Genomic DNA, 24,105 nt, shown 5'->3' with positions numbered 1-24,105 from the left:
TTAGATGACCCCAATTTTGTTGGCAACATCCAAAACATCATAGTCAGGAGCCAGTCGAACATATGCCTTCTCCTCTCCATCAGGCCTGATCAGGGTATTGACCTTAGCCATGTCAATGGGATAGAGCTTCTTCACAGCCTGTTTAATTTGGTGCTTGTTGGCCTTGACATCCACAATGGATACCAGTGTGTTGTTGTCTTCTATTTTCTTCATGGCTGACTCGGTGGTGAGGAGGAAACTGATGATGGCATAGTGGTCAAGTTTGTTTCTCCTAGGGGCGCTCTTCTGAGGATATTTGGGCTGCCTCCTGAGCTGCAGTGTTTTGGGCCACCAGAAGGTGGGTGATGTCTGGATCTTCTTTTTCTTGTGGCTGTGGACACCTTTCAACACTGCTTCCTTGGCCTTCAAAGCCTTTGCTTTGGCTTCAGCTTTAGGAGAGGCAGGGGCTTCCTTCTTCACCTTCGGCGCCATCTTCATGAAAAGCTATTTGTGTTTTCATTGTCATTTATTTTGAGGTAATTAAAAAAAAATCTCTCCATTTCATCATGGACCCACTGGTTTTTTAGTAGCATGTTGTTTAGTTTCCATGTAACCTTGTTTTCACTTCTCTTTCTGTGGTTAATTTCTAGTTTCATGCTCCTGTGGTCAGAAAAGATGCTTGAAATTATTTATGCTCTTTAAAATTTGTTAGGGCTTGTTTTGTGTCCTAATATGTAGTCTATCCTAGAGAATATTCCATGTGCTCTTGAAAAGAATTTATTTTCCTTTTTTTTTTTTTGGAGGTGGGGGAGTGGAATGTAATGTCCTGAGTACATCAGTTAAGTATAACTGTTGTATTGTGTCATTTAGGGTCTCTGTTACCTTACTGATTTTTCTGTCTGGAAGATCTGTCCATTGGTGTCAGTGGGATTTTAAAGTCTCTTAATATTAATATATTCCTAACAATTTTTCTTTTTTCTTGCTAGCATTTGTTTTAGGTATTCCTATATTGGGTGCATATATGTTAGTGAGCGTAGTATCTTCTTATATTGACCCTTTTATCAATATACAGTGTCCTTCTTTATCTTTCTCTATGGTTTTTGTTTTAAAGTCTATTTTGCTTGATATAAGTATTGCCACCCCTGCTTTCTTGTCATTTCTATTTGCAGGAAATACCTTTTTCCATTCCCTCACTTTCAATCTATGTGTGTCCTTCACCCTAAGGTGGGTCTCCTGTTGGCAGCATCTTCTTTTATTATCTAGTCTGCCACTCTGTGTCATTTGATTGAAGCATTTAGTCCACTAACAATGAAAGCAATTTTTTGGGGGGGGGGGCCATACTGCATGGCATGTGGGATCTTAATTCCCTGACCAAGGAATGAACTCAAGCCCTGGCAGTGAAAGAACAGAGTCCTAACCACTGGAATGCCAGGGAATTCCTTGTTTTTTCTTCTGTGTTTCCCTACTGTATTAGGGTTGAGTTTTCTTTTTGGTTTTTGTGAATCTATGCTTTTGACTTGTGGTTACCCTAGATTTCAAATATGTTAACTCATTACTATATCTATTCGTTTTACACTGGTAGTCATATTGGCTCAAACACATTCTAAAAGATCTACATTTTCTTACTCCTCTCCATTTTATAATTTTTATATCCTATTTTTATACTTTGTTTATCCTTTTGCTGTTTATTATAATCATTTTCACAAAAAATTTTATTGCTTTTCAAAACATATGTACTAGCTTAAGTGATCTTCAATCCTTTTATATATTTGCCTTTCCTATTGTGATTTTTTTCCTTCTCTATAGACACTTGCTTTTTTCTATTCAGAGAAGACCATCCAGTATTTCCTTTAGAACATATTTCCATTCAGTTCAGTTGCTCAGTTGTGTCAGACTCTTTGCGACCCCATGAACTGCAGCACGCCAGGCCTCCCTGTCCATCACCAACTCCCGGAGTTCACTCAAACTCACGTCCATCGAGTCGGTGATGCCATCCAGCCATCTCATCCTCTGTCGTCCCCTTCTCCTCCTGCCCCCAATCCCTCCCAGCATCAGAGTCTTTTCCAATGAGTCAACTCTTCGCATGAGGTGGCCAAAGTATTGGAGTTTCAGCTTTAGCATCATTCCTTTTAAAGAACACCCAGGGCTGATCTTCAGAATGGACTGGTTGGATCTCCTTGCAGTCCAAGGGACTCTCAAGAGTCTTCTCCAACACCACAGTTCAAAAGCATCAATTCTTCGACACTCAGCTTTCTTCACAGTCCAACTCTCACATCCATACATGACTACTGGAAAAACCACAGCCTTGACTAGATGGACCTTTGTTGGCAAAGTAATGTCTCTGCTTTTGAATATGCTATCTAGGTTGGTCATAACTTTCCTTCCAAGGAGTAAGCATCTTTTAATTTCATGGCTGCAGTCACCATCTGCAGTGATTTTGGAGCCCCCCAAAATAAAGTCAGCCACTGTTTCCCCATCTATTTGCCACGAAGTGATGGGACCAGATGCCATGATCTTAGTTTTCTGAATGTTGAGCTTTAAGCCAACACAGGAAGTAAAGACGGTCCCAAACAAGATGAACCCAAATAGACCTATATCAAGACACATCATGATTAAAATGACAAAAGTTAAAGAGAGGATTCTAAAGACAGCAAGAGAAAAACAGTCAGTTATAAGGGATTCCCAGTAAGGCTATTAGCTGATTTCTCTACAGAAACTTTGTACGTCAGAAGGAAGAACCACAATACATTCAGTCCTGAAAGTAAAAAGCCTGCAACCTAGGATACTCAACCCAGCAAGATTATCATTTAGAAAGAGAGATAAAAAATTTCTCAGATAAGCAAAAAACTAGAAGAATTAAGCAATTCTAAAAAGCCTCTTGATGAAACTGAAAGAGGAGAGTGAAAAAGTTGGCTTAAAGCTCAACATTCAGAAAACTAAGATCATGGCATCTGGTCCCATCACTTCATGGCAAATAGATGGGGAAACAGTGGAAACAGTGTCAGACTTCATTTTGGGGGGCTCCAAAATCATGGTGATTGCAGCCATGAAATTAAAAGACACTTACTCCTTGGAAGAAAAGTTATGACCAACCTAGATAGCATATTCAAAAGCAGAGACATTATTTTGCCAACAAAGGTCCGTCTAGTCAAGGCTATGGATTTTCCAGTAGTCATGTATGGATGTGAGAGTTGGACTGTAAAGTAAGCTGAGCACTGAAGAATTGATGCTTTTGAACTGTGGTGTTGGAGAAGACTCTTGAGAGTCCCTTGGACTGCAAGGAGATCCAACCAGTCCATTCTAAAGGAGATCAGTCCTGGGTGTTCTTTGGAAGGAATGATGCTGAAGCTGAAACTCCAGTACTTTGGCCACCTCATGCGAAGAGTTGACTCATTGGAAAAGACTGATGCTCGGAGGAATTGGGGGCAGGAGGAGAAGGGGACGACAGAGGATGAAATGGCTGGATGGAATCACCAACTCGATGGACGTGAGTTTGAGTGAACTCCGGGAGATGGTGATGGACAGGGAGGCCCGGCGTGCTGCAATTCATAGGGTCACAAAGGTCGGACATGACTGAGAGACAGAACTGAACTTACTTCCTGTACCTAGATATTTTCCCCCTTTCATTTAGCAAGTTTTCAGCAATAATTTTTTCAAATGAATTTTCAATCCCCTTATGTCTTTCTTCTCCCTCAGGAATCTCTATTATGCATAAATTGGCATCCCATAGGTTAAATATGTTGGTTTCATTTTTTCTTTTCATTTGTCCTTTTGTCTGCTAACTGTGATTGGGTGATTTCCATTATTCTATCTTCCAGCTCCCTAATTCATTCTTCAGAATTAATTTGCTGTTTTAAAAAAATTTTATTTATTTTCATTGGAGGCTAATTACTTTACAATATTGTGGTGGGTTTTGCCATATATCAACATGAATCAGCCACAGGTGTACATGTGTCTTCCCATCCTGAACCCCCTACCCACTTCCCTCCCCACCCCATCCCTCTGGGTTGTCCCAAACACCAGCTTTGAGTGCCCTGCTTCATGCATTGAACTTGCACTGGTCACCTGTTTTACATATGGTAATATACATGTTTCAATATACATCAAATTGTCTCACCCTTGCCTTCTCCCACATGTCCAAAAGTCTGTTCCTTACATCTGTCTCTTTTGCTGTCTTCCATATAGAGTCGTCATTACTGTCTTTATAAATTCCATATTTATGCATTAATATACTGTGTTGGTGTTTCTCTTTCTGTTTCTCCTTCTTATTCCACTTTCTATAATAGGCTCCAGTTTCATCCACCTCATTAGAACTGACTCAAATGCGTTCTTTTTTATAGTTAAATAATATTTCATTGTGTATATGTACCACACATCCTTATCCATTCATCTGCTGATGTACAGCTAGGTTGCTTCCGTGTCCCAGCTATTGTAAACAGTGCTGCAATGAACACTGAGGTACACGTGTCTCTTTCAATTCTTGTTTCCTTGGTGTGTATGCTCAGCAGTGGGATTGCTGGGTCACACGGCAGTTCTATTTCTAGATTTTTAAGGAATCTCAACACTGTTCTCCATGGTGGCCGTACTAGTTTGCATTCTCACCAACAGTATAAGAGGGTTCCCTTTTCTCCACACCCTATCCAGCACTTTTGTAGACTTTTTGATGGCTGCCATTCTGTCCAGCGTGATATGGTACCTCATCGTGGTGTTGATTTGCATTTCTCTGATAGTGAGTGATGTGTTTGTTAGCCATTTGTATGTCTTCTTTAGAGAAATGTCTGTTTAGTTCTGTGGCCGATTTTTTGATTGGGTTGCATTGAGCTGCACGAGCTGCTTATATACTTTGGATATTAATTCTTTGTCAGCTGTTTCATTTGCTACTTTTTCTCCCATTCTGAAGGCTGCCTTTTCACCTTGCATATAGTTTCCTTCCTTGTGCAAAAGCTTTTAAGTTTAATTAGGTCCCATCTGTTTATTTTTGTTTCTATTACTCTAGGAGGTGGGTCATAGAGGATCTTGCTATGATTTATGCCAGAAAGTGTTCTGCATGTTTTCCTCTAAGTGGTTTATAGCTTCTGGTCTTACTTGTAGATCTTTAATCCATTTTATTTTTGGGAATGGTGTTAGAAAGTGTTCTAACTTCATTCTTTTACAGGTGACGGACCACTTTTGCCAGCACTTGTTAAAGAGATTGTCTTTTCTCCACTGTATATTTTTTCCTCGTTTGTCAAAGATAAGGTGTCCATCATTTCTGTTCAATTGCTCAGTCATATCCGACTGTTTGGGACCCCATGGACTGCTGCACTCTTGGCCTCCCTGTCCATCATCAACTCCCAGAGTTTCCTCAAACTCATGTCCATTGAGTTGATGATGCCATCCAACCACCTCATCCTCTGTTGTCCCTTTCTTCTTCTGTCTTCAATCTTTCCCAGCATCAGGGTCTTTTCCAATGAGTCAACTCTTTGCATGAGGTGGCTAAGTACTGGAGTTTCAGCTTTGGCATCAGTCCTTCCAATGAACACTCACACTCAGGACTGATCTCCTTTAGGATGGACTGGTTGGATCTCCTTGCAGTCCAAGGGACTCTCAAGAGTCTTCTCCAACACCATAGCTCAAAAGCATAAATTCTTCGGCGCTCAGCTTTCTTTATAGTCCAACTCTCACATCCATACATGACCACTGGAAAAACCATAGCCTTGACTAGACGGATCTTTGTTGGCGAAGGAACGTCTCTGCTTTTGAATATGCTGTCTAGGTTGGTCATTACTTTCCTGCCAAGGAGTAAGTGTCTTTTAATTTCACGACTGCAGTCACCATCTGCAGTGATTTTGGAGCTCTTCAAAAAATAAAGTCTGCCATTGTTTCCACTGTTTCCTATCTATTTGCCATGAAGTGATGGGACTGGATGCCATGATCTTAGTTTTCTGAATGTTGAGTTTTAAGCCAACTTTTTCACTCTCCTCAAGAGGGTGTTTAGTTCTTCTCCACTATCTGTCACAAGGGTGGTGTCATCTGCATATCTGAGGTTATTGATATTTCTCCCAGTAATCTTGATTGCAGTGTGTGCTTCATTCAGCCCAGCGTTTCACATGATGTACTGTGCATATAAGTTAAACAAGCAGGGTGACAATATACAGCCTTGACAAACTCTTTTCCCAATTTGGAACCAGTCTGTTGTTCCATGTCCAGTTCTAACTGCTGCTTCCTGACTTGCATACAGATTTCTCAGGAGGCAGGTCAGATGGTCTGGTATTCCCATCTCTAGGAGAATTTTCCAGAGTTTGTTGTGATCCACACAGTTAAAGGCTTTGGCACAGTCAATAAAGCAGAAATAGATGTTCTTCTGGAACTCTCTTGCTTTTTCGATGATCCAGCGGATGTTGGCAATGTGATCTCTGGTTCCTCTGCCTTTTCTAAATCCAGCTTGAACATCTGAAAGTTCACGGTTCACGTATTGTTGAAGCCTGGCTTGGAGAATTTTGAGCATTACTTTACTCGTGTGTGAGATGAGTGCAATTGTGTGGTAGTTTGAGCATTCTTTGGCATTGTCCATCTTAGGGATTGGAATGAAAACTGACCTTTTCCAGTCCTGTGACCACTGCTGAGTTTTCCAAATTTGCTGGCATATTGAGTGCAGCACTTTCACAGCATCACCTTTTAGGATTTGAAATAGCTCAACTGGAATTCCATCACTTCCACTAGCTTTGTTCCTAGTGATGCTTCCTAAGGCCCACTTGACTTCATAGCTCAGGATGTCTGGCTCTAGGTGAGTGATCACACCATTGTGATTATCTGGGTCATGATGACCTTTTTTGTACAGTTCTTCTGTGTATTCTTGCCACCTCTTAATATCTTCTGCTTCTGTTAGGTCCATCCCATTTTTGTCCTTTATTGAGCCCATCTTGGCATGAAATGTTCCCTTGGTATCTCTAATTTTCTTGAAGAGATCTCTAGTCTTTCACATTCTACTGTTTTCCTCTCTTTGCACTGATCAGTGAAGAAGGCTTTTTTATCTCTCCTTCCTATTCTTTGGAACTCTGCATTCAAATGGGTATACCTTTCCTTTTCTCCTTTGCTCTGTGCTTCTCTTCTTTTCACAGCTATTTAGAAGTCCTCCTCAGACAGCCATTTTGCTTTTTTGCATTTCTTTTTCTTGGGGATGGTCTTGATCCTTCTCTCCTGTACAAAGTCATGAACCTCTGTCCACAGTTCATCAGGCACTCTATCAGATCTAGTCCCTTAAATCTACTTCTCACTTTCACTGTATAATCATAAGGGGTTTGATTTAGGTCATACCTGAATAGTCTAGTGGTTTTCCTATGTTCTTCAATTGAAGTCTGAATTTGGTAATAAGGAGTTCATGATCTGAGCCACAGGCAGCTCCCAGTCTTGTTTTTGCTGACTGTATAGAGCTTCTCCATCTTTGAATGCAAAGAATATTTTCAATCTGATTTCAGTGTTGAACATCTGGTGATGTCCATGTGTAGAGTCTTCTCTTGTGTTGTTGGAAGAGGGTGTTTGCTATGACCAGTGCGTTCTCTTGGCAAAACTCTATTAGCCTTTGCCCTGCTTCATTCTGTACACCAAGGCCAAATTTGCCTGTTACTCCAAGTGTTTCTTGACTTCCTACTTTTGCATTCCAGTCCCCTATAATGAAAAGGACATCGTTTTGGGGCGTTAGTTCTAAAATGTCTTGTAGGTCTTCATAGAACCATTCAACTTCAGCTTCTTTAGCATTACTGGTCAGGGCATAGACTTGGATTATCGTGATATTGAATGGTTTGCCTTAGAAACGAACAGAGATCATTCTATCATTTTTGAGATTGCATCCAAGTACTGCATATCAGATCTTTTGTTGACTATGGTGGCTACTCCATTTCTTCTAAGGGATTCTTGCCCACAGGAGTAGATATAATGGTCATCTGAGTTAAATCACCTGTGCCAGTCCATTTTAGTTCACTGATTCCTAAAATGTTGATGTTCACTCTTGCCATCTTCTGTCTGACCACTGTCAATTTGCCTTGATTCATGGATCTAATATTCCAGGTTCCTATGCAATATTGCTCTTTACAGCACTGGACCTTGCTTCCATCACCAGTCACATCCCACAACTGAGTTTTGTTTTTTCTTTGGCTCTCTCACTTCATTCTTTCCTGAGTTATTTCTCCACTAATCTCCAGTAGGATATTGGGCACCTACCCACCTGCAGAGTTCACCTTTCAGTGTCATATATTTTTGCCTTTTCATACTGTTCATTGGGTTCTCAAGGCAAGAATACTGAAGTGGTTTGTCATTCTCTTCTCCAGTGGACCACATTTTGTCAGAACTCTCCACCATGACCCATCCATTTTGGGTGGCCTTACAAGGCATGGCTCATAGTGTCATAGAGTTAGATAAGGCTGTGGTTCATGTGATTAGATTGGTTAGTTTTCTGGGATTATGGTTTTCAGTCTGTCTGTCCTCTGATGGAAAAGAATAAGAGGCTTATGGAAGAGATGGGAGAGACTGACTGAGGGGGAAACTGGGTCTTGTCCTGATGGGCGGGAATGTGCTCAGTAAATCTTTAATCCAATTTTCTGTTGATGGGTGGAGCTGTGTTCCCTCCCGGGTATTTAGTTCAGTTCAGTTCAGTTGCTCAGTCCTGTCCAACTTTTTGCAACACCATGAATCGCAGCACACCAGGCCTCCCTGTCCATCACCAACTCCTGGAGTTCACTCAAACCATGTCCATTGAGTCAGTGATGCCATCCAGCCATCTCAGCCTCTGTTGTCCCCTTCTCCTCCTGCCCCCAATTCCTCCCAGCATCAGGGTCTTTTCCAGTAAGTCAACTCTTCTCATGAGGCGGCCAAAGTATTGGAGTTTCAGCTTTAGCATCAGTCTTCCCAATGAACACCTAGGACTGGTCTCCTTTAGATGGACTGGTTGGACCTCCTTGCAGTCCAAGGGACTCTCAAGAGTCTTCTCCAACACCACAGTTCAAAAGCATCAAGTTTTCAGCACTCAGCTTTCTTCATAGTCCAACTCTCACATCCATACATGACCACTAGAAAAACCATAGCCTTGACTAGATGGACCTTTGTTGGCAAAGTAATGTCTCTGCTTTTGAATATGCTATCTAGGTTGGTCATAACTTTCCTTCCAAGCAGAAGAGTCTTTTAATTTCATGGCTGCAGTCACCATCTGCAGTGATTTTGGAGCCAAAAAAAATAAAGTCTGACACTATTTCCACTGTTTCCCCATCTATTTCCCATCAAGTGATGGGACCAGATGCCATGATCTTCGTTTTCTGAATGTTGAGCTTTAAGCCAACTTTTTCACTCTCCTCTTTCACTTTCATCAAGAGGCTTTTTAGCTCCTCTTTACTTTCTGCCATAAGGGTGGTGTCATCTGCATATCTGAGGTTATTGAGATTTCTGACAGGAATCTTGATTCCAGCTTGTGCTTCTTCCAGTCCAGCATTTCTCATGATGTACTCTGCATATAAGTTAAATAAGCAGGTGACAATATACAGCCTTGATGTACTCCTTTTCTCATTTGGAACCAGTCTGTTGTTCCATGTCCAGTTCTAACTGTTGCTTCCTAACCTGCATCCAGGTTTCTCAAGAGGCAGGTAAGGGGTCTGGTATTCCCATCTCTTTCAGAATTTTCCACAGTTTATTGTGACCCACACAGTCAAAGGCTTTGGCATAGTTAATAAAGCAGAAATAGATGTTTTTCTGGAACTCTCTTGCTATTTACCTGGGGCCAAACTATGGTGGAGGCAATGAAGATAATGGTGACTTCCTTCAAAAGATTCCATGCGTGTACTGAATGTCCCAACCCTGCAGCAGGCCACCACCAACACACACCTCCACTGGAGACTCCTGGAAACTCACAGGCAAGTCTGGGTCAGACTCTTCTGGGGTCACTGCTCCTTTCTCCTGGATCATGGTGCACAAATGTTCTGTTTGTGCCCTCCAAGTACCTATTTCCCAATCCTGTGTAAGCTCTGGCAGCTCTATGGTGGGGTTAATGGTGACCTCTTCCAAGAGGGCTTATGCCATACCCAAGTCTGCTGCACTCAGAGTCCCTGTCCCTGTGGCAGTCCACTGCTGACCCTTACGTCCACAGGAGATGCTCAAACACAGTTCTGTCTCAGTCTCTGTGGGGTCCCTGGGTACTGGTGCACACAAGGTTTGTTTGAGCCCTCTTAGCATCTCTGGCGGGAATGCGGTTTGATTCTAAACATGAATTCGCCACTTCTACCATCTTGCTGGGGCTTCTCTCCTTTGCCCTTGGACGTAGGGTATCTCCTCACAGCTGCTCCAGTGCCTACTGTCTTACTGGGGTTTCTCTGAGTTGCACGTGGGGTATCTCCTCACAGCTGCTGCTTCTGATCTTGGACGTGGGGTATCTCCTCTCAGCTGCTCCAGTGCCGCGCAGCTGCCACTCGCCACTCCAGCGCCACACAGCTGCTGCTCGCCACTTCAGCACCTAAGATGTCCATAAGTGCATGGATTTATCTCTGGGCTTTCTATTTTGTTCCAATGATCTATATTTCTGTCTTTGTGGCAGTACTATACTGTCTTGATGACTGTAGCTTTGTAGTATAGTCTGAAGTCAGGCAGGTTGATTCCTCCAGTTCTATTCTTCTTTCTCAAGATTGCTTTGGCTGTTCAAGGTTTTCTATGTTTCCATACAAATTGTGAAATTATTTGTTCTAATTTTGTGAAAAATACTGTTGGTAGCTTGATAGGGATTGCATTGAATCTATAGATGGCTTTGGGTACTATACTCATTTTCACTATATTGATTCTTCCAATCCACATACATGGTATATTTCTCCATATATTTGTATCATTTTTTTTACTTCTTTTATAGTTTTCTATACATAGGTCTTTTGTTTCTTTAGGTAAATTTATTCCTAAGTATTTTATTCTTTTTGTTGCAATGGTGAATAGGATTTTCCTTAAATTTCTCTATTTTCTTAGTGTATAGGAATGCAATGGATCTGTGTATTAATTTTATATCCTGCAACTTTACTATATTCATTGATTAGCTCTAGTAATTTTCTGGTGGTGTCTTTAGGGTTTTCTAAGTAGAGGATCATGTCATCTGCAAACAGTGAGAGTTTTACTTCTTTTCCAATCTGGATTCCTTTTATTTCTTTTTCTTCTCTAATTGCTGTAGCTAGGACTTCCAAAACTATGTTGAATTGTAGTGGTGAGAGTGAGCACCCTTGTCTTGTTCCTGATTTTAGAAAAAAATTCTTTCAATTTTTCACCATCGAGAATAATGTTTGCTGAGGGTTTGTCATTTACGGCTTTTATTCTGTTGAGGCATGTTCCTTCTATGCCTGCTTTCTGGGAAGTTTTTATCATAAATGGGTGTTGAATTTTGTCAAAGGTTTTCTCTGCATCTATTGAAATAATCATTAGTTTTTATCTTTCAATTTGTTAAATGGTGTATCACACTGACGAATTTGCAAATATTGAATCCTTGCATCCCTGGAATAAAGCCGACTTTGTCATGATGTATGATCTTTTTAATATGTTGTTGGATTCTGTTTGCTAGAATTTTGTTGAGGATTTTTGCATCTATGTTCATCAGTGATATTGGGCCTTTATCTGTTTTTATGTGGGAGTATTCGTGTTCAGCATGCATGTGTTCAGTAATTTTGGCGCATGGGCTATATTTGGTATGGATGCCTGCCATGTCTTTCCTCAGGGTGTCCTGGCCATTATCCTCTTGGGAGAGGAGGGTGTGTGTGTGTGTGTGTGTGTGTGTGTGTGTGTGTGTGTGTGTGTGTGTTTGGTGTTATGGTGACCAGAGCCTGCTGTGTGTGTGTGTGTGTGTGTGTGTGTTTGGTGTAATGGTGACCAGAGCCTGCAGTCAATGTTGGGTAGAGCCTTCTCCTTGTTCTTTGATAGTCACAGCCCTGTTGAGGGCAGGATTTGCTCCTCGGTTGTAGGAACAGAAGCCTCCAGATCCAGTTCTAGGCTGCAGTGTGAGGTAGTCGGGATTGGACTACTCCTTGTGGGAAAGAAGCTGCTGCATATTCCTCTCCAGGAGACTTGTCCACTGTGCTCAGTGATGTAAACTGCCACCCAGGGTGTGCACCCACAAAGTACACTATTGGAGGCACTGTCTTTGGCCCCACTTCCACGGTGGGAAAGCTGGTAATTGGCTCACATTTTGGTGCCACTTCCATGTGTGTGCAGCCACGAACTCTGCTGCTGCTCATATTTGACTCACCTCAGCAGTAGGACTGCCAGTAGTCAGCATGGATGTCCCTCAGTCATTGCCCCTAGAAAGTTGCAGGCTTGAAAACCCGCCAAAGCTATGCCTTGCATCCACTTTGAGAGTACTGGTAACTGGCTCAGATTTCAGCCGCTTCCACATGTGGGCAACCTGCTGGCACCTGCATGCTCCTAAATCTTGTAGCAGCAAAATCACTCCTGCTGTTAGCACACTGAGACCAAAGCTACTATTGGAGGGCCATGCCCCTCCCTTTACAAGCTCATTGACAATGGTGCTCCTATGGCAGACCTGGGTTCCATCTTGAACACACATCCCCAGATCATACTTCAGGTCTTTTAGGCTGTCTCCACATAGCCAAACCAAGTCCAGTCCCTAGGTCTGTCTGTTGAAGCTCAAGTTGCAGCACTCACCACTGCACACATCAGCAGGGGCATGATTTGGGCTCAGAAGTGTAGCAAGTTGGCAAGGACCATCTGTGCTGGTCTTTCTCTGCCCTGTCTGACACAAGCCTGCTGGTGCACTCTCCTCTGAGCTTCTGAAGCTCCCTATCTGTCCCAGCTGACTTTTCAGATGATGAAGGAGGTTCCCAGGGTGAGGGAACCATTCCTTTTTCATAGTTCCCTCCAAGGGGCATAGGTCTCATCTCAATTACCATTTTTTTCTCTCATTCTATATGTTGATCTTTCTTGCAGTTGGGGTTGTATGAGATCTTCTGCCTGCATTCAGTAGATATTCAGTGAGAATTACTCCAAATGTAGATGTATTTTTGATGTATTTGTGGGAAGAGGTAAGCTCCATGTCCTTCTACTCTGCCATCTTGTTTTCTCTCAGGTTTTTTATTTTGAGTTAATTTTCATATATGGCAGAAGGTAAGAGTCCAACACCATTTTTTTTTTTTTTTTGCATGTGCACACAGTTGTCTCACTACTAACTGACAGAAAGATCATTTTTTTTTCCCACTGAATAGCCTTGGCACCCTTGTCAAAAACCACTGACCACATTTGCAAGGTTTTTTTTTTTCTGGGATCGCTTTTCCATTCCATTTGTTTGTATGTCTTTGGGTATGCCAATACCACACCATTTTAATTACTGTATCTTTGTAGTAAGTTTTGAACTCAAGGTGCAAGTTCTTAAACTTTGTTCTTGTTTTTCAAGATTATTTGGTAATTTGGGGGTCTTTCAATAGTCCATGCAAATTTTGGGGTGAATTTTTCTATTTTTGCAAAGAAATCATTGGGATTTCTGATGGTGATTGCATTGAATCTGTAGATTCTGTTGGGTTGCACTGACATCTTAGCAATTCTTCCAAATCATGAACACAGGATGTCTTCTCATTTATTTAAATCTTTAATTTTTTTCAGCAATATTCTATAGTTTTCAACAAGTACACTGAAAATACTGGAGCCCTGACTGCCCTAAGCCCTCTCCTTTGTTCCAGAGGTTCCATGCTGAGAAAGGTAAGCCCTCAAAAAAGGATAAGAACAAACCTCAAAGATTGGCCTTGGTCAAATGAAACTTAAAGTGGATATACCCAAAGAAACCTATGCCAAAAGTCATGGGTGGAAGTGGGTTTGGCTATAAATGGGCAACAGAAGGAATCCTTGTATTGACGGAACTGTCCTGTATCTTGACTATAACAATGTCAGTTTACTGGCTGTGAAATAGTACTATATTTTGTAAGATGGTTACTGTTGGTAGAAACTGAATAAAGGGTAAATGAGATATTTTTGTACTATATCTTACAACTGCATGCTAGTACTTAATTATCTCAATATTTTAATTAAAAATGTATATACAATCAAAGAAAAAAGCCACAAGGCAGGCTAAGTGAAGGTGATTTAGCAGAGGTCAGAGCTAACACGGGAAGATATCTAATAGCATATGATACATGATCTGGCAGGATGTAGGCCCCATGTGAAAAAAAGAGCTAAACTAGATGATGGCTGAGCAGGTCTGGGAGATTGGTTATGAAAACAAGGGCTGAATAAATAAGCAGACATATTGGGGATAATAAGAGCCAGGTTTCTCACTCTTGGAGAAGGGAATTGTAAACATAAAAACAGGCAAAACTAGAATGATGGTATAGTGTTGGATTAGAATATGAAGTATCAACATGAATTCATGGTTTTCAATATGCATAGACGAAAACAAAAATAACTACAAGTGTATACACATACATACATATATACATACACTAACATAAGTTGCCAAAGATTATAGTATCATATTTGAGCACTAAACAAATGATAGTAAAGGATGATATTCCACTGTACAAAGTAGTAGTAATCTACACTGAAATAACTGAACAAATAAAAGCTAAGGGAAAGTTCTTTCTCACAGCAGAATGCTAATGAAGAAATGCCAAAGGAAAGAAGGAATTAGAAAACCTCCATTCAGTTATCTGTCATAGTAGTAATTAAAAGCTGAAACTACTGAGTAAAAGCTGGATGAGGACCAGGATATATACAAGATCTTAGTGGATCTCTCCATAAAATGTTGGGAAAAAGAATAATGTATAATAGGTAAATCTTTGGCAGATACAACTTTACTGATGTGATCAAACTTAACATTTCCAGTTTTATGACCAAATGGTATCTTGAATTGCTTGACAGGATGGAGAATACAAAAAGCACAGAATCACTTCTGTGATATTTCTGCCAAAAATTTCAATCTTATGATGAAACAGTAGACAAACTCAAACTGAGAAACACACTGCAAAATAACTAGCCTGTAATCTTCATAAAGGTCAAGAAAGGACTAATTATGGTCACTAAAAGAAGTTGAAAAAACATGACAAGTAACCTTTTGGTACTAAAAGATATTACAGAGACAGTTGATAAAATTTGAATGAGGGTCTCTGGTTGAAAAATACATAGAAAAATTTTTGTGCTTTTTTGTATGTTGGAAATGATTTCAAAATAAAAGAAATAACATTATAAGAAGAGGGACACTCTGACAACATGAGAATCCTGATGGAAGAATACAGCACCTTCTATGAAATATCATGCCAGTAAATAAACCTGACTACAGAGTCTACATCTTTCTATCAATTCAATTTATAGTAAACAGTATTAGGATATAATCAGCAAAATATAGATTATGGCAAAATCTACAGAGTAAAAAATCTGATTTCCTCAACAAATAAAGTGTAAGGAAAAAGAGATTGGGGGAAATCCAAATTTAAAAGATATGTAAGATACATATCAATCATGTATGATGTATGAAATCATATATACTGCTGGATCTCAATTTAAAGATACATCTATGAGACAAGGAGAAATCTTGGCAATGTTTAGATATCTAAGAAACTATTGTTAACTTTTTTAGTTACTGCAATGATGATATACAGTTAATGGATCAAATGAAGTAATATGGAGGTAGGGGAAATGAGTGGAGGAAGCCAGTGACCTGATATTGTTAAAGTTGGGTGATGATACCTACCTAGGGGATGGTACCTCCATGGCAGGTGGGTCCCACCTGGAAATCTTCATTGTACTCTGTATACTTCTGGGAATATTAGAAATTTCCCCAAAATAAGTTTTCCCTTCCAAATGTAGTAGAACCAAGATTTAAATTGAGGTCTGTTTAATTCCAAAGCTAATTCAATATTTACTGAATTTCCAATTTTCCTTTAAAAATCATTTAAGTATTTTATTTATATACCCCTTAGTTAGAATTTCTCATCACCTATTAGTCAACATTTAAAAAGTATACTAGCCTTATCCCAATGTTAACTTAATAATGTATAACTGACTGTCTTCATAAATGAGATGCAGTTTAGGAAAGTTACATATAAAGTTTTTAAAATTTTTTCTATTTTTTCCTAATTAAAAATTAGCTACACTTACACAATAAGGAAATTTTTATTTAAAAAATGCTTTTGGAAAGGTAAAAATCAGCTTAGTGAGTGGATGACAATAGGGGTTACAACCTTCCTGGGGACATCTGGAAATGTATATGATTTTTTGATAGCTACTGTGACCTAGGGACATTACTAGATGAAGAGGGCAAAGATACTAAATGTTTTCAATGCTAAGGGCTCTCCTGTACAATCAAGAGTTGCTTCGCTTCAAAAGCCAAGAGAATCCCAGGTGAGAAACACCAACTAAGACATAACATTCCAACTGAAGAAAGGGGAAAAAGGCTAATTGAATTCTGACATTCATTAACTGGAAAGTACATAGGGGAAAACCCCTCTACCAGAGAAGCAACAAACTGACATCATTATGAAAGCATTTGTTTCAGATACCTCTTCTTTCTATAATCAGGGAAATGAATATGTCGTAAGTCTGGCACATAGAAGTTGTCCACAGATGGTAGTTATCAGAAGGATTAGTCCCTTTAGAGTCAGACACAGCACAGAGAGATGGAGGATCTATAAAGACCTGGAATTTACTTTTAAAGCTTTTTATTTTATATTGGAGTATAGCCAATTAACAATGTTTTGACAGTTTCAGGTAGACAAGGTCAGAAGTGCAAAACTTTGGTTTTCTTGATGAAAGAGCTCTCTCTGGTGGAGTGGATAGATTCTAATAAGAAGCATAATCAACTTCACGAACCAATTATTCCCAGCAAGCATTTAACTCCAATACCTTTAGACCTTTATTTCTTAACTTCTCCTTATATTATCAAATCCATACTCAGAGGGGGAAAACCCTTCCAAGATGCCTACAGAGGAGCACTAAAATGAACTTGAGCAAAATCCAAAGTAGGCAGAAAGAAAATCATGCAAGGGGTACTGCCAAGAAAAATTATTCAACATGTTTCTTGGCTAACTGCTAGTGGTAGCAGCAAGACCAGTGATGCCAAAGTGGCAGGAAATCGGGTTGTACTTCCAGCTCAGAGCTTTCAACAGTAGGAAAGAGAGAGGGTGAGTATAGCAGGAAGAGTCTGAGTAACAGCACACTTCCTTTCCTGGGAAACTTTGTAAGAATCAGAACTGTAAGGCCATGACAGAGAGACAAAGACAGAGAAGAAGGGCTAGCATGCTTCTGAATTGTCTTTATAAGTGACACTGGCGAGTAACAGAAGAATGAAATGAAAGATCAAACTGCAAGCAGGTGCTTGATGAGAGGAACAGCCAGATAATTTAAGAGGAAAATGAAGGAGATAAACATTGTTTTCAACACTGCTTCTTAGAAGACTAAGGAGACAGTGGCCAAGATGGCAGAGTAGAAAGACCCTGAGCCTACCTCCTCTCATGAACACACCAAAATCCTAACTATATGCAGAAAAAGCATGGATGAAAAAGACTGGAACCTACCAGAAATGATCTCCTACAACTAAAGACAGAGATGGAACCAAGAGATGGGTAGGATGGGCGGACTCAAAATATAATCAAATTGCATACCCACAGGTGGATGATCCTGGAGGAGGATGTGTCAACCCACTCCAGCATTCTTGCAGGGGAAATCCCATGGACAGAGGAGCCTGGAAGGCTATGGTCCATGGGGTTGCAAAGAGTTGGACATGACTGAAGCCAACTGAGCACAGGTGGATGACCCACCAACTGGAAAGTAACTATACTGCAGAGTGAGTAAGTGTTCTAAATCCTACATAGGGCTGCATAGTGCTGTAGGATGAGCCTCCAGAGCATTTGGCTTCAAATACCAGTGGGGCATTTCAGGAGCCCCAAAGAACTGTGGGAAAAGAGACTTTATTCTTAAAGGAAACACATAAAAGCACACACATCAAGATCCAGGGCAAAACTAGTCATTTGACAAGAGCCTGAGCCAGATCCACCTGCTGGTCATGGTGAATCTCCTGCAGAGGTCAGGGCAGCTATAGTTCACCCTGGGGATATAAACACTTTGGCAGTCACACTTGGCAACATTCTTCCAGGTGAATACTACTGTTGGTAGCTGCCATATTGGCTGACTAGTGGAAAGACGGGCTTCATCCAACAGCCTGTACGGACTAGAGCTGGGCTACCTCAGGCCAAACTACTAACTGTGGAGGGACACAGCACACTCATAAGCAGACAGGCTTTCCAAAGACTTCCTGAGCCCACAGCCACCTCTAAGATATGCCCCTGACATGGCCCTACCCACCACAGGGCCAGGATCCAGCTTCACCCACCAGTAGGCAGGCACCAGGCCTTCCCCCCAGGAAGCCTGCACTAGCCTCTAGAACAGCTTCACTTATCAACAAGGAGCAGACACCAGATCAAAGGAAACAATAATCCTGTAGCTTGCAGATCTAGGACACCCACAGAAGGCCAGACCATACCTTGAGAGCAGCTGGGCTCTGGCTGTGTCCACTACCAGGCCAACAGAAGCTTCAGGACATCTCAGACTCCACAACCAAGTCCAGGAACCAGCCTGCCCGCCCCTACCACCAACTACCTGAAACGAGTTCTGGGATCCCTGGTCCTATAACTGGACTCCAGGAACTGGCTCTGCCTATCAGTAGACCGGCACTAACCACAGGTTCTGGCTTTAACAACCAGTGGCCAAGCAACAGCCCTGGAGTCTTCGGGACCTGGTTTCTGCCACCAGTGAGCCAGCACTAGCCTTGAGGCTCCCTAGGGTTCTGTAGCCAGCTGCCTTGTGACCAGACCTTGTGCTGTCTTGTGAAACAGCAACCAGCAGCATTTGCACAATGCAGGGTCTGAAAGCCAAATGGGCTAGGGGCCAATCAAGCCTACAAGACTGTACATATAGCCCCCATAACAGAAGAATCCACACACCCATCTCAGGGAGAAACCCTAGAGCATCTAGCTTAGACGACAAGAGACAAATGCACTGCTGAGACACGTAGGATGTCTCCCACAGGCCACTTCTCACAGGTCAAGAAATATAACTAACTTACCACATACATGAAAATACAAATAACAACTTACACAAAGTGAGATGGCAAAGGAAAATGTTCCAGATGAAGGAACAAGATAAAACTCCAGAGGAAAAACTAAGTAAAGTGGAGAGAGTCAATCTACTCAAGAAATAGTTCAGAGGAACAATCCTAAAGATGATGGAAGAACTTGGGAGAAGAATGTATGCACTAAGTGAGAAGTCGAAGTTTTTAAACAAAGTCTTAAAAAATATAAAGAGTGACCAAACACAGTTAAAGAATGTAGTAGTTGAAATGTACACTAAAAGAACTTAATAGCAGACTAAATGATACAGAGGAATGGATCAGCAAGGGAGAAGACAAATGGTGGAAATCACCAACTCTGAACAGAAAAAAGAATAAAAAGAAAAGAGGGCAGTTAAAGAGATCTCTGGGACAACATCAAGTGCAATGATATTTGCATTATAGAGGTCCCAGAAGAAGACAGAGAGAAAAAAGGCCTGAGACAATACTTGAAGATATAATTGCTGAAAACTTTCCTAACCTGGGAAAGGAAAACACTCACTCAAGTCTAGGAAGTGAAGAGTCCCACCAGGATTATTCCAGAGGAAAACAACAAGCAAGACATATTGCAATCAAAATGACAAAAGTTAAAGACAGAATATTAAAAGTAGCAAGGAAAAAGCAACAAGTTATATATAAAGGTACTCCCATAAGTTTATCAGCTGATGTTTTAGCAGAAATTCTGCAGGCCAAAAAAGGAGTGGCAGGAAATAGTTAATGTGATGAAAGGGAAAAACCTACAACCAAGAATGCTCAGCAAGGCTCTTGTTCAGATTTGATGGAGAAATCAAGAGCTTTACAGACAAGCAAAAGCTAAAAGCTAACTTCTAATTTAAAAGTTAAATGTAAACTGACTGAATGCTCCAAGCAGAAGACACAGAGTCCCTGAGTGGAAACAAAAACAAGTTCCATAAATATGATGCCTACAAGAGACTCACTTGAGATCTAGAGACAGATACAGACTGAAATGGGACAGGAAAAGTTATTTCAGGAAAATGGAAATCAAAAGAAAGTTGGAGTAGCAATACTTATACTGTTACAACAAAGAACACAATGATCCAGGGAACAAACCAGGAAGAAGATTTACAAATTGTAAATATAGGTATTCAACACAGGAGTACCTAAAAACATAAAGCAAATATGAATATACATAAAGAAAGAAATTTACAGTATCACAGAAATACTAGGGGACTTTAACTTCACACATCAATGGTAACAACACTTACATAAGTCTGTAAGATTAGATATCAATTACAAGAAGAAAAGCTGTAAAAAACACAAACAAATGGAGGCTAAACAAAACACTTCTAAATAATCAAGCGCTCACTCAGCAAGTGAAACTACAAAATGATGAAAAGACAACATGTAAAATGGGAAAATAACTGCAAATGAAGCAACTGATAAAGGATTAATTTCTAAAACATAAAAGCAGCTCATGACAACTTAATAACAACCCAAACAAAAAATGGGCAGAAGACCTAAACAGGTATTTCTCCAAAGAAGAGATACAGATGGCCAATAAACACATGAAAGATGCTCAAAATGGCTATTAGAGAAATGTAAAGCAAAATTACAATGAGGCATCATCTAACATCAATCAGAATCAGTTCAGTTCAGTCACTCAGTCATGTCCAACTCTTTGTGACCCCATGGACTGCTGAACACCAGGCCTCCGTGTCCATCATCAACTCTCAGAGCTTACTCAAACTCATGTCCAATGAGTCAGTGATGCCATCCAACCATCTCATTCTCTGTCTTCCCCTTCTCGTCCTGCCCTCAGTCTTTCCCAGCATCAGGGTCTTTTCAAATGAGTCAGTTCTTCACATCAGGTGGCCAAAGTATTGGAGTTTCAGCTTCAACATCAGTCCTTCCAATGAATATTCAGTCCATTAGGATGGACTGGTTGGCTCTCCTTGCAGTCCAAGGGACTCTCAAAAGCCTTTTCCAACACCACAGCTCAAAAGCATCAATTCTTTGTCACTCAGCTTTCTTTAAAGCCAACTCACATCCACACATGGCTACTGGAAAAACCATAGCCTTGACTAGACGGACTTTTGTTAGCAAAGTAATGTCTCTGCTTTTTAATATGTTGTCTAGGTTGCTCGTAACTTTTCTTCCAAGGAGCAAGCATCTTTTAATTTCAGGGCTGCAATCACCATCTGCAGGGATTTTGGAGCCCCTCAAAATAAAGTCTCTCACTGCTTCCACTGTGTCCCCACTTATTTGCCATGATGTGATGGGGCTGGATGCCATGATCTTAGTTTTCTGAATGTTGAGTTTTAAGCCAACTTTTTTACTCTCCTCTTTCACTTTCATCAAGAGGCTTTTTAGTTCTTCTTCACTTTCTGCCATAAGGGTGGTGTCATCTGCATATCTGAGGTTATTGATATTTCCCCTGGCAATCTTGATTCCAGCTTGTGCTTCTTCCAGCCCAGCATTTCTCATGATGTACTCTGCATATAACTTAAATAAACAGGGAGACAATATACAGCCTTGACGTACTCCTTTTCCTATGTGGAACGGGGCTGTTGTTCCGTCTCCAGTCCTAACTGTTGCTTCCTGACCTGTATATAGGTTTCTCAAGAGGCAGGTCAGGTGGTCTGGTATTCCCATCTCTTTCAGGATTTTCCAGAGTTTGTTGTGATCCACACAGTCAAAGGCTTTGGCACAGACAATAAAGCAGAAGTAGGTGTTTTTCTGGAACTCTCTTGCTTTTTCGATGATCCAACGGATGTTGGCAGTGTGATCTCTGGTTCCTCTGCCTTTTCTAAATCCAGTTTGAACATCTGGAAGTTCGCAGTTCACACATTGTTGACGCCTGGCTTGGAGAATTTTGAACATTACTTTGCTAGCGTGTGAGATGAGTGCAATTGTGTGGTAGTTTGAGCATTCTTTGGCATTGCCTTTCTTAAGGATTGGAATGAAAACTGAACTTTTCCAGTCCTGTGGCCACTGCTGAGTTTTCCAAATTTGCTGGCATATTGAATGAAGCACTTTCACAGAATCGTCTTTTAGGATTTGAAATACTTCAACTGGAATTCCATCACCTCCACTAGCTTTGCTCATAGTGATGCTTCCTAAGGCCCACTTGACTTCACATTCCAGGATGTCTGGCTCTAGGTGAGTGATCACACTATCGTGATTATCTGGGTCATGAAGACCTTTTTTGTATAGTTCCTCTGTGTATTCCTGCCACCTCTTCTTAGTATCTTCTGCTTTTGTTAGGTCCATCCCATTTCTGTCCTTTATAGAGCCCATCTTTGCATGAAATGTTCCCTTGCTGCTACTGCTAAGTTGCTTCAGTCGTGTCTGACTCTGTGTGACCCCATAGATGGCAGCCCAACAGGCTTCCCCATCCCTGGGATTCTCCAGGCAAGAACACTGGAGTGGGTTGCCATTTCCTTCTCCAATGCATGAAAGTGAAAAGTGAAAGTGAAGTCGCTCAGTAGTGTCCGACTCTAGTAGCGACTCCATGGACTGCAGACTACCAGGCTCCTCCATCCATGGGATTTTCCAGGCAAAAGTACTGGAGTGGGGTGCCATTGCCTTCTCTGGAAATGTTCCCTTGGTATCTCTAATTTCTTTAAGAGATCTCTAGTCTATCCCATTCTATTGCTTTCCTCTATTTCTTTGCATTGATCACTGAAGAAGTTTTTCCTATTTCTCCTCACTATTCTTTGGAACTCTGCATTCAGTTCAGTTCAGTTCAGTTGCTCAGTCAAGTCCGACTCTTTGCGACTCCATGAACTGCAGCACGCCAGGCCTCCCTGTCCATCACCAACTCCCAGAGGCCACCCAAACCCATGTCCATTGAGTTGGTGATGCCATCCAACCATCTCATCCTCTGTCGTCCCCTTCTACTCCTGCCCTCAATCTTTCACAGCATCAGGATCTTTTCAAATGAGTCAGCTCATCACATCAGGTGGCCAAAGTATTGGAGTTTCAGCTTCAACATCAGTCCTTCCAATGAATATTCAGGACTGATCTCCTCTAGGATGGACTGGTTGGATCTCCTTGCAGTCCAAGGGACTCTCAAGAGTCTTCTCCAACACCACAGTTCAAAGCATCAATTCTCTGGCGCGCAGCTTTCTTTATAGTCCAACTGTCACATCATTATATGACCACTGGAAAAAACATAGCCTTGACTAGACAGACCTTTGTTGACAAAGTAACGCAAATGGGTATATCTTTCCTTTTCTCCTTTGCCTTTTGCTTCTCTTCTTTTCTCAGCTATTTATGATGCCTCCTCAGACAACCATTGTCCATTTCTTTTTCTTGGGGATGGTCTTGATCACTGCCTCCTGTACAATGTCATGAACCTCCGTCCATAGTTCTTCAGGCACTCTAACAGATCTAATCCCTTGAATCTATTTGTCACTTCTACTGTATAATCATAAGGAATTTGATTTAGGTCATATGTGAATGGTATAGTGGTTTTCCTTACTTTCTTCAGTTTAGGTCTGAATCTGGCAATAAGGAGTTCATGATCTGAGCCACACTCAGCTCCAGGTCTTGTTTTTGCTGACTGTATAGAGTTTCTGCAACTTTGGCTGCAAATAATATAATCAATCTGATTTCAGTATTGTCCATCTGGTGATGTCCATGTGTAGTCTTCTCTTGTGTTGTTGGAAGAGGGTGTTTGCTATGACCAGCGCATTCTCTTGGCAAAAACCAGTCAGAATGGTCATTATCAAAAAGTCTACAAAACTTAAATGTTAGAGAGGATATGCAGAAAAGGGAACCCTCCTGCAAAGCTGGTGGAAAAGTAAACTGATACAGCCATTATGGAGATTTCTTAAGAAGCTAGGACTAAATCTACCATATAACCCAGCACTCCCACTACTGGGGATAAACCCTGATAAAACCACAATTCAAAAAGACACACATAACTCAGTTTTCATTGCAACACTACTTACAATAGCCAGGACACAGAAGGAACCTAGATGTCCATCAACAGATGAATGGATAAAGAAGATGTACATATATACAATGGATTAGTAAGCCATAAAAATAAAAGGGCTTCCCTGGTGGCT

At 41.0% G+C, this 24,105-nt stretch overlaps 1 protein-coding gene across 1 annotated transcript; it reads right to left on the bottom strand.

The window, feature by feature from the left end:
* LOC128052491 (60S ribosomal protein L23a-like) lies at positions 1-477 on the bottom strand. The gene has a single exon (XM_052645065.1). It carries the CDS (start codon positions 475-477, stop codon positions 1-3), a length of 477 nt encoding a protein of 158 aa, XP_052501025.1.
* Between the last annotated feature and the right edge of the window lie 23,628 nt (positions 478-24,105).

Source organism: Budorcas taxicolor, chromosome 8 (assembly GCF_023091745.1).
Source record: "Budorcas taxicolor isolate Tak-1 chromosome 8, Takin1.1, whole genome shotgun sequence".
In the NCBI taxonomy this organism is placed as follows: Eukaryota; Metazoa; Chordata; class Mammalia; order Artiodactyla; family Bovidae; genus Budorcas; species Budorcas taxicolor.
Note: the sequence above shows the minus strand (reverse complement) of the source record. Positions and strands in the feature narration are given on the sequence as shown.

What these genes read in the sequence shown, in the direction of transcription:
- LOC128052491 (XM_052645065.1), bottom strand. Translation starts at nt 477, where the DNA reads ATGAAGATGGCGCCGAAGGTGAAGAAGGAAGCCCCTGCCTCTCCTAAA.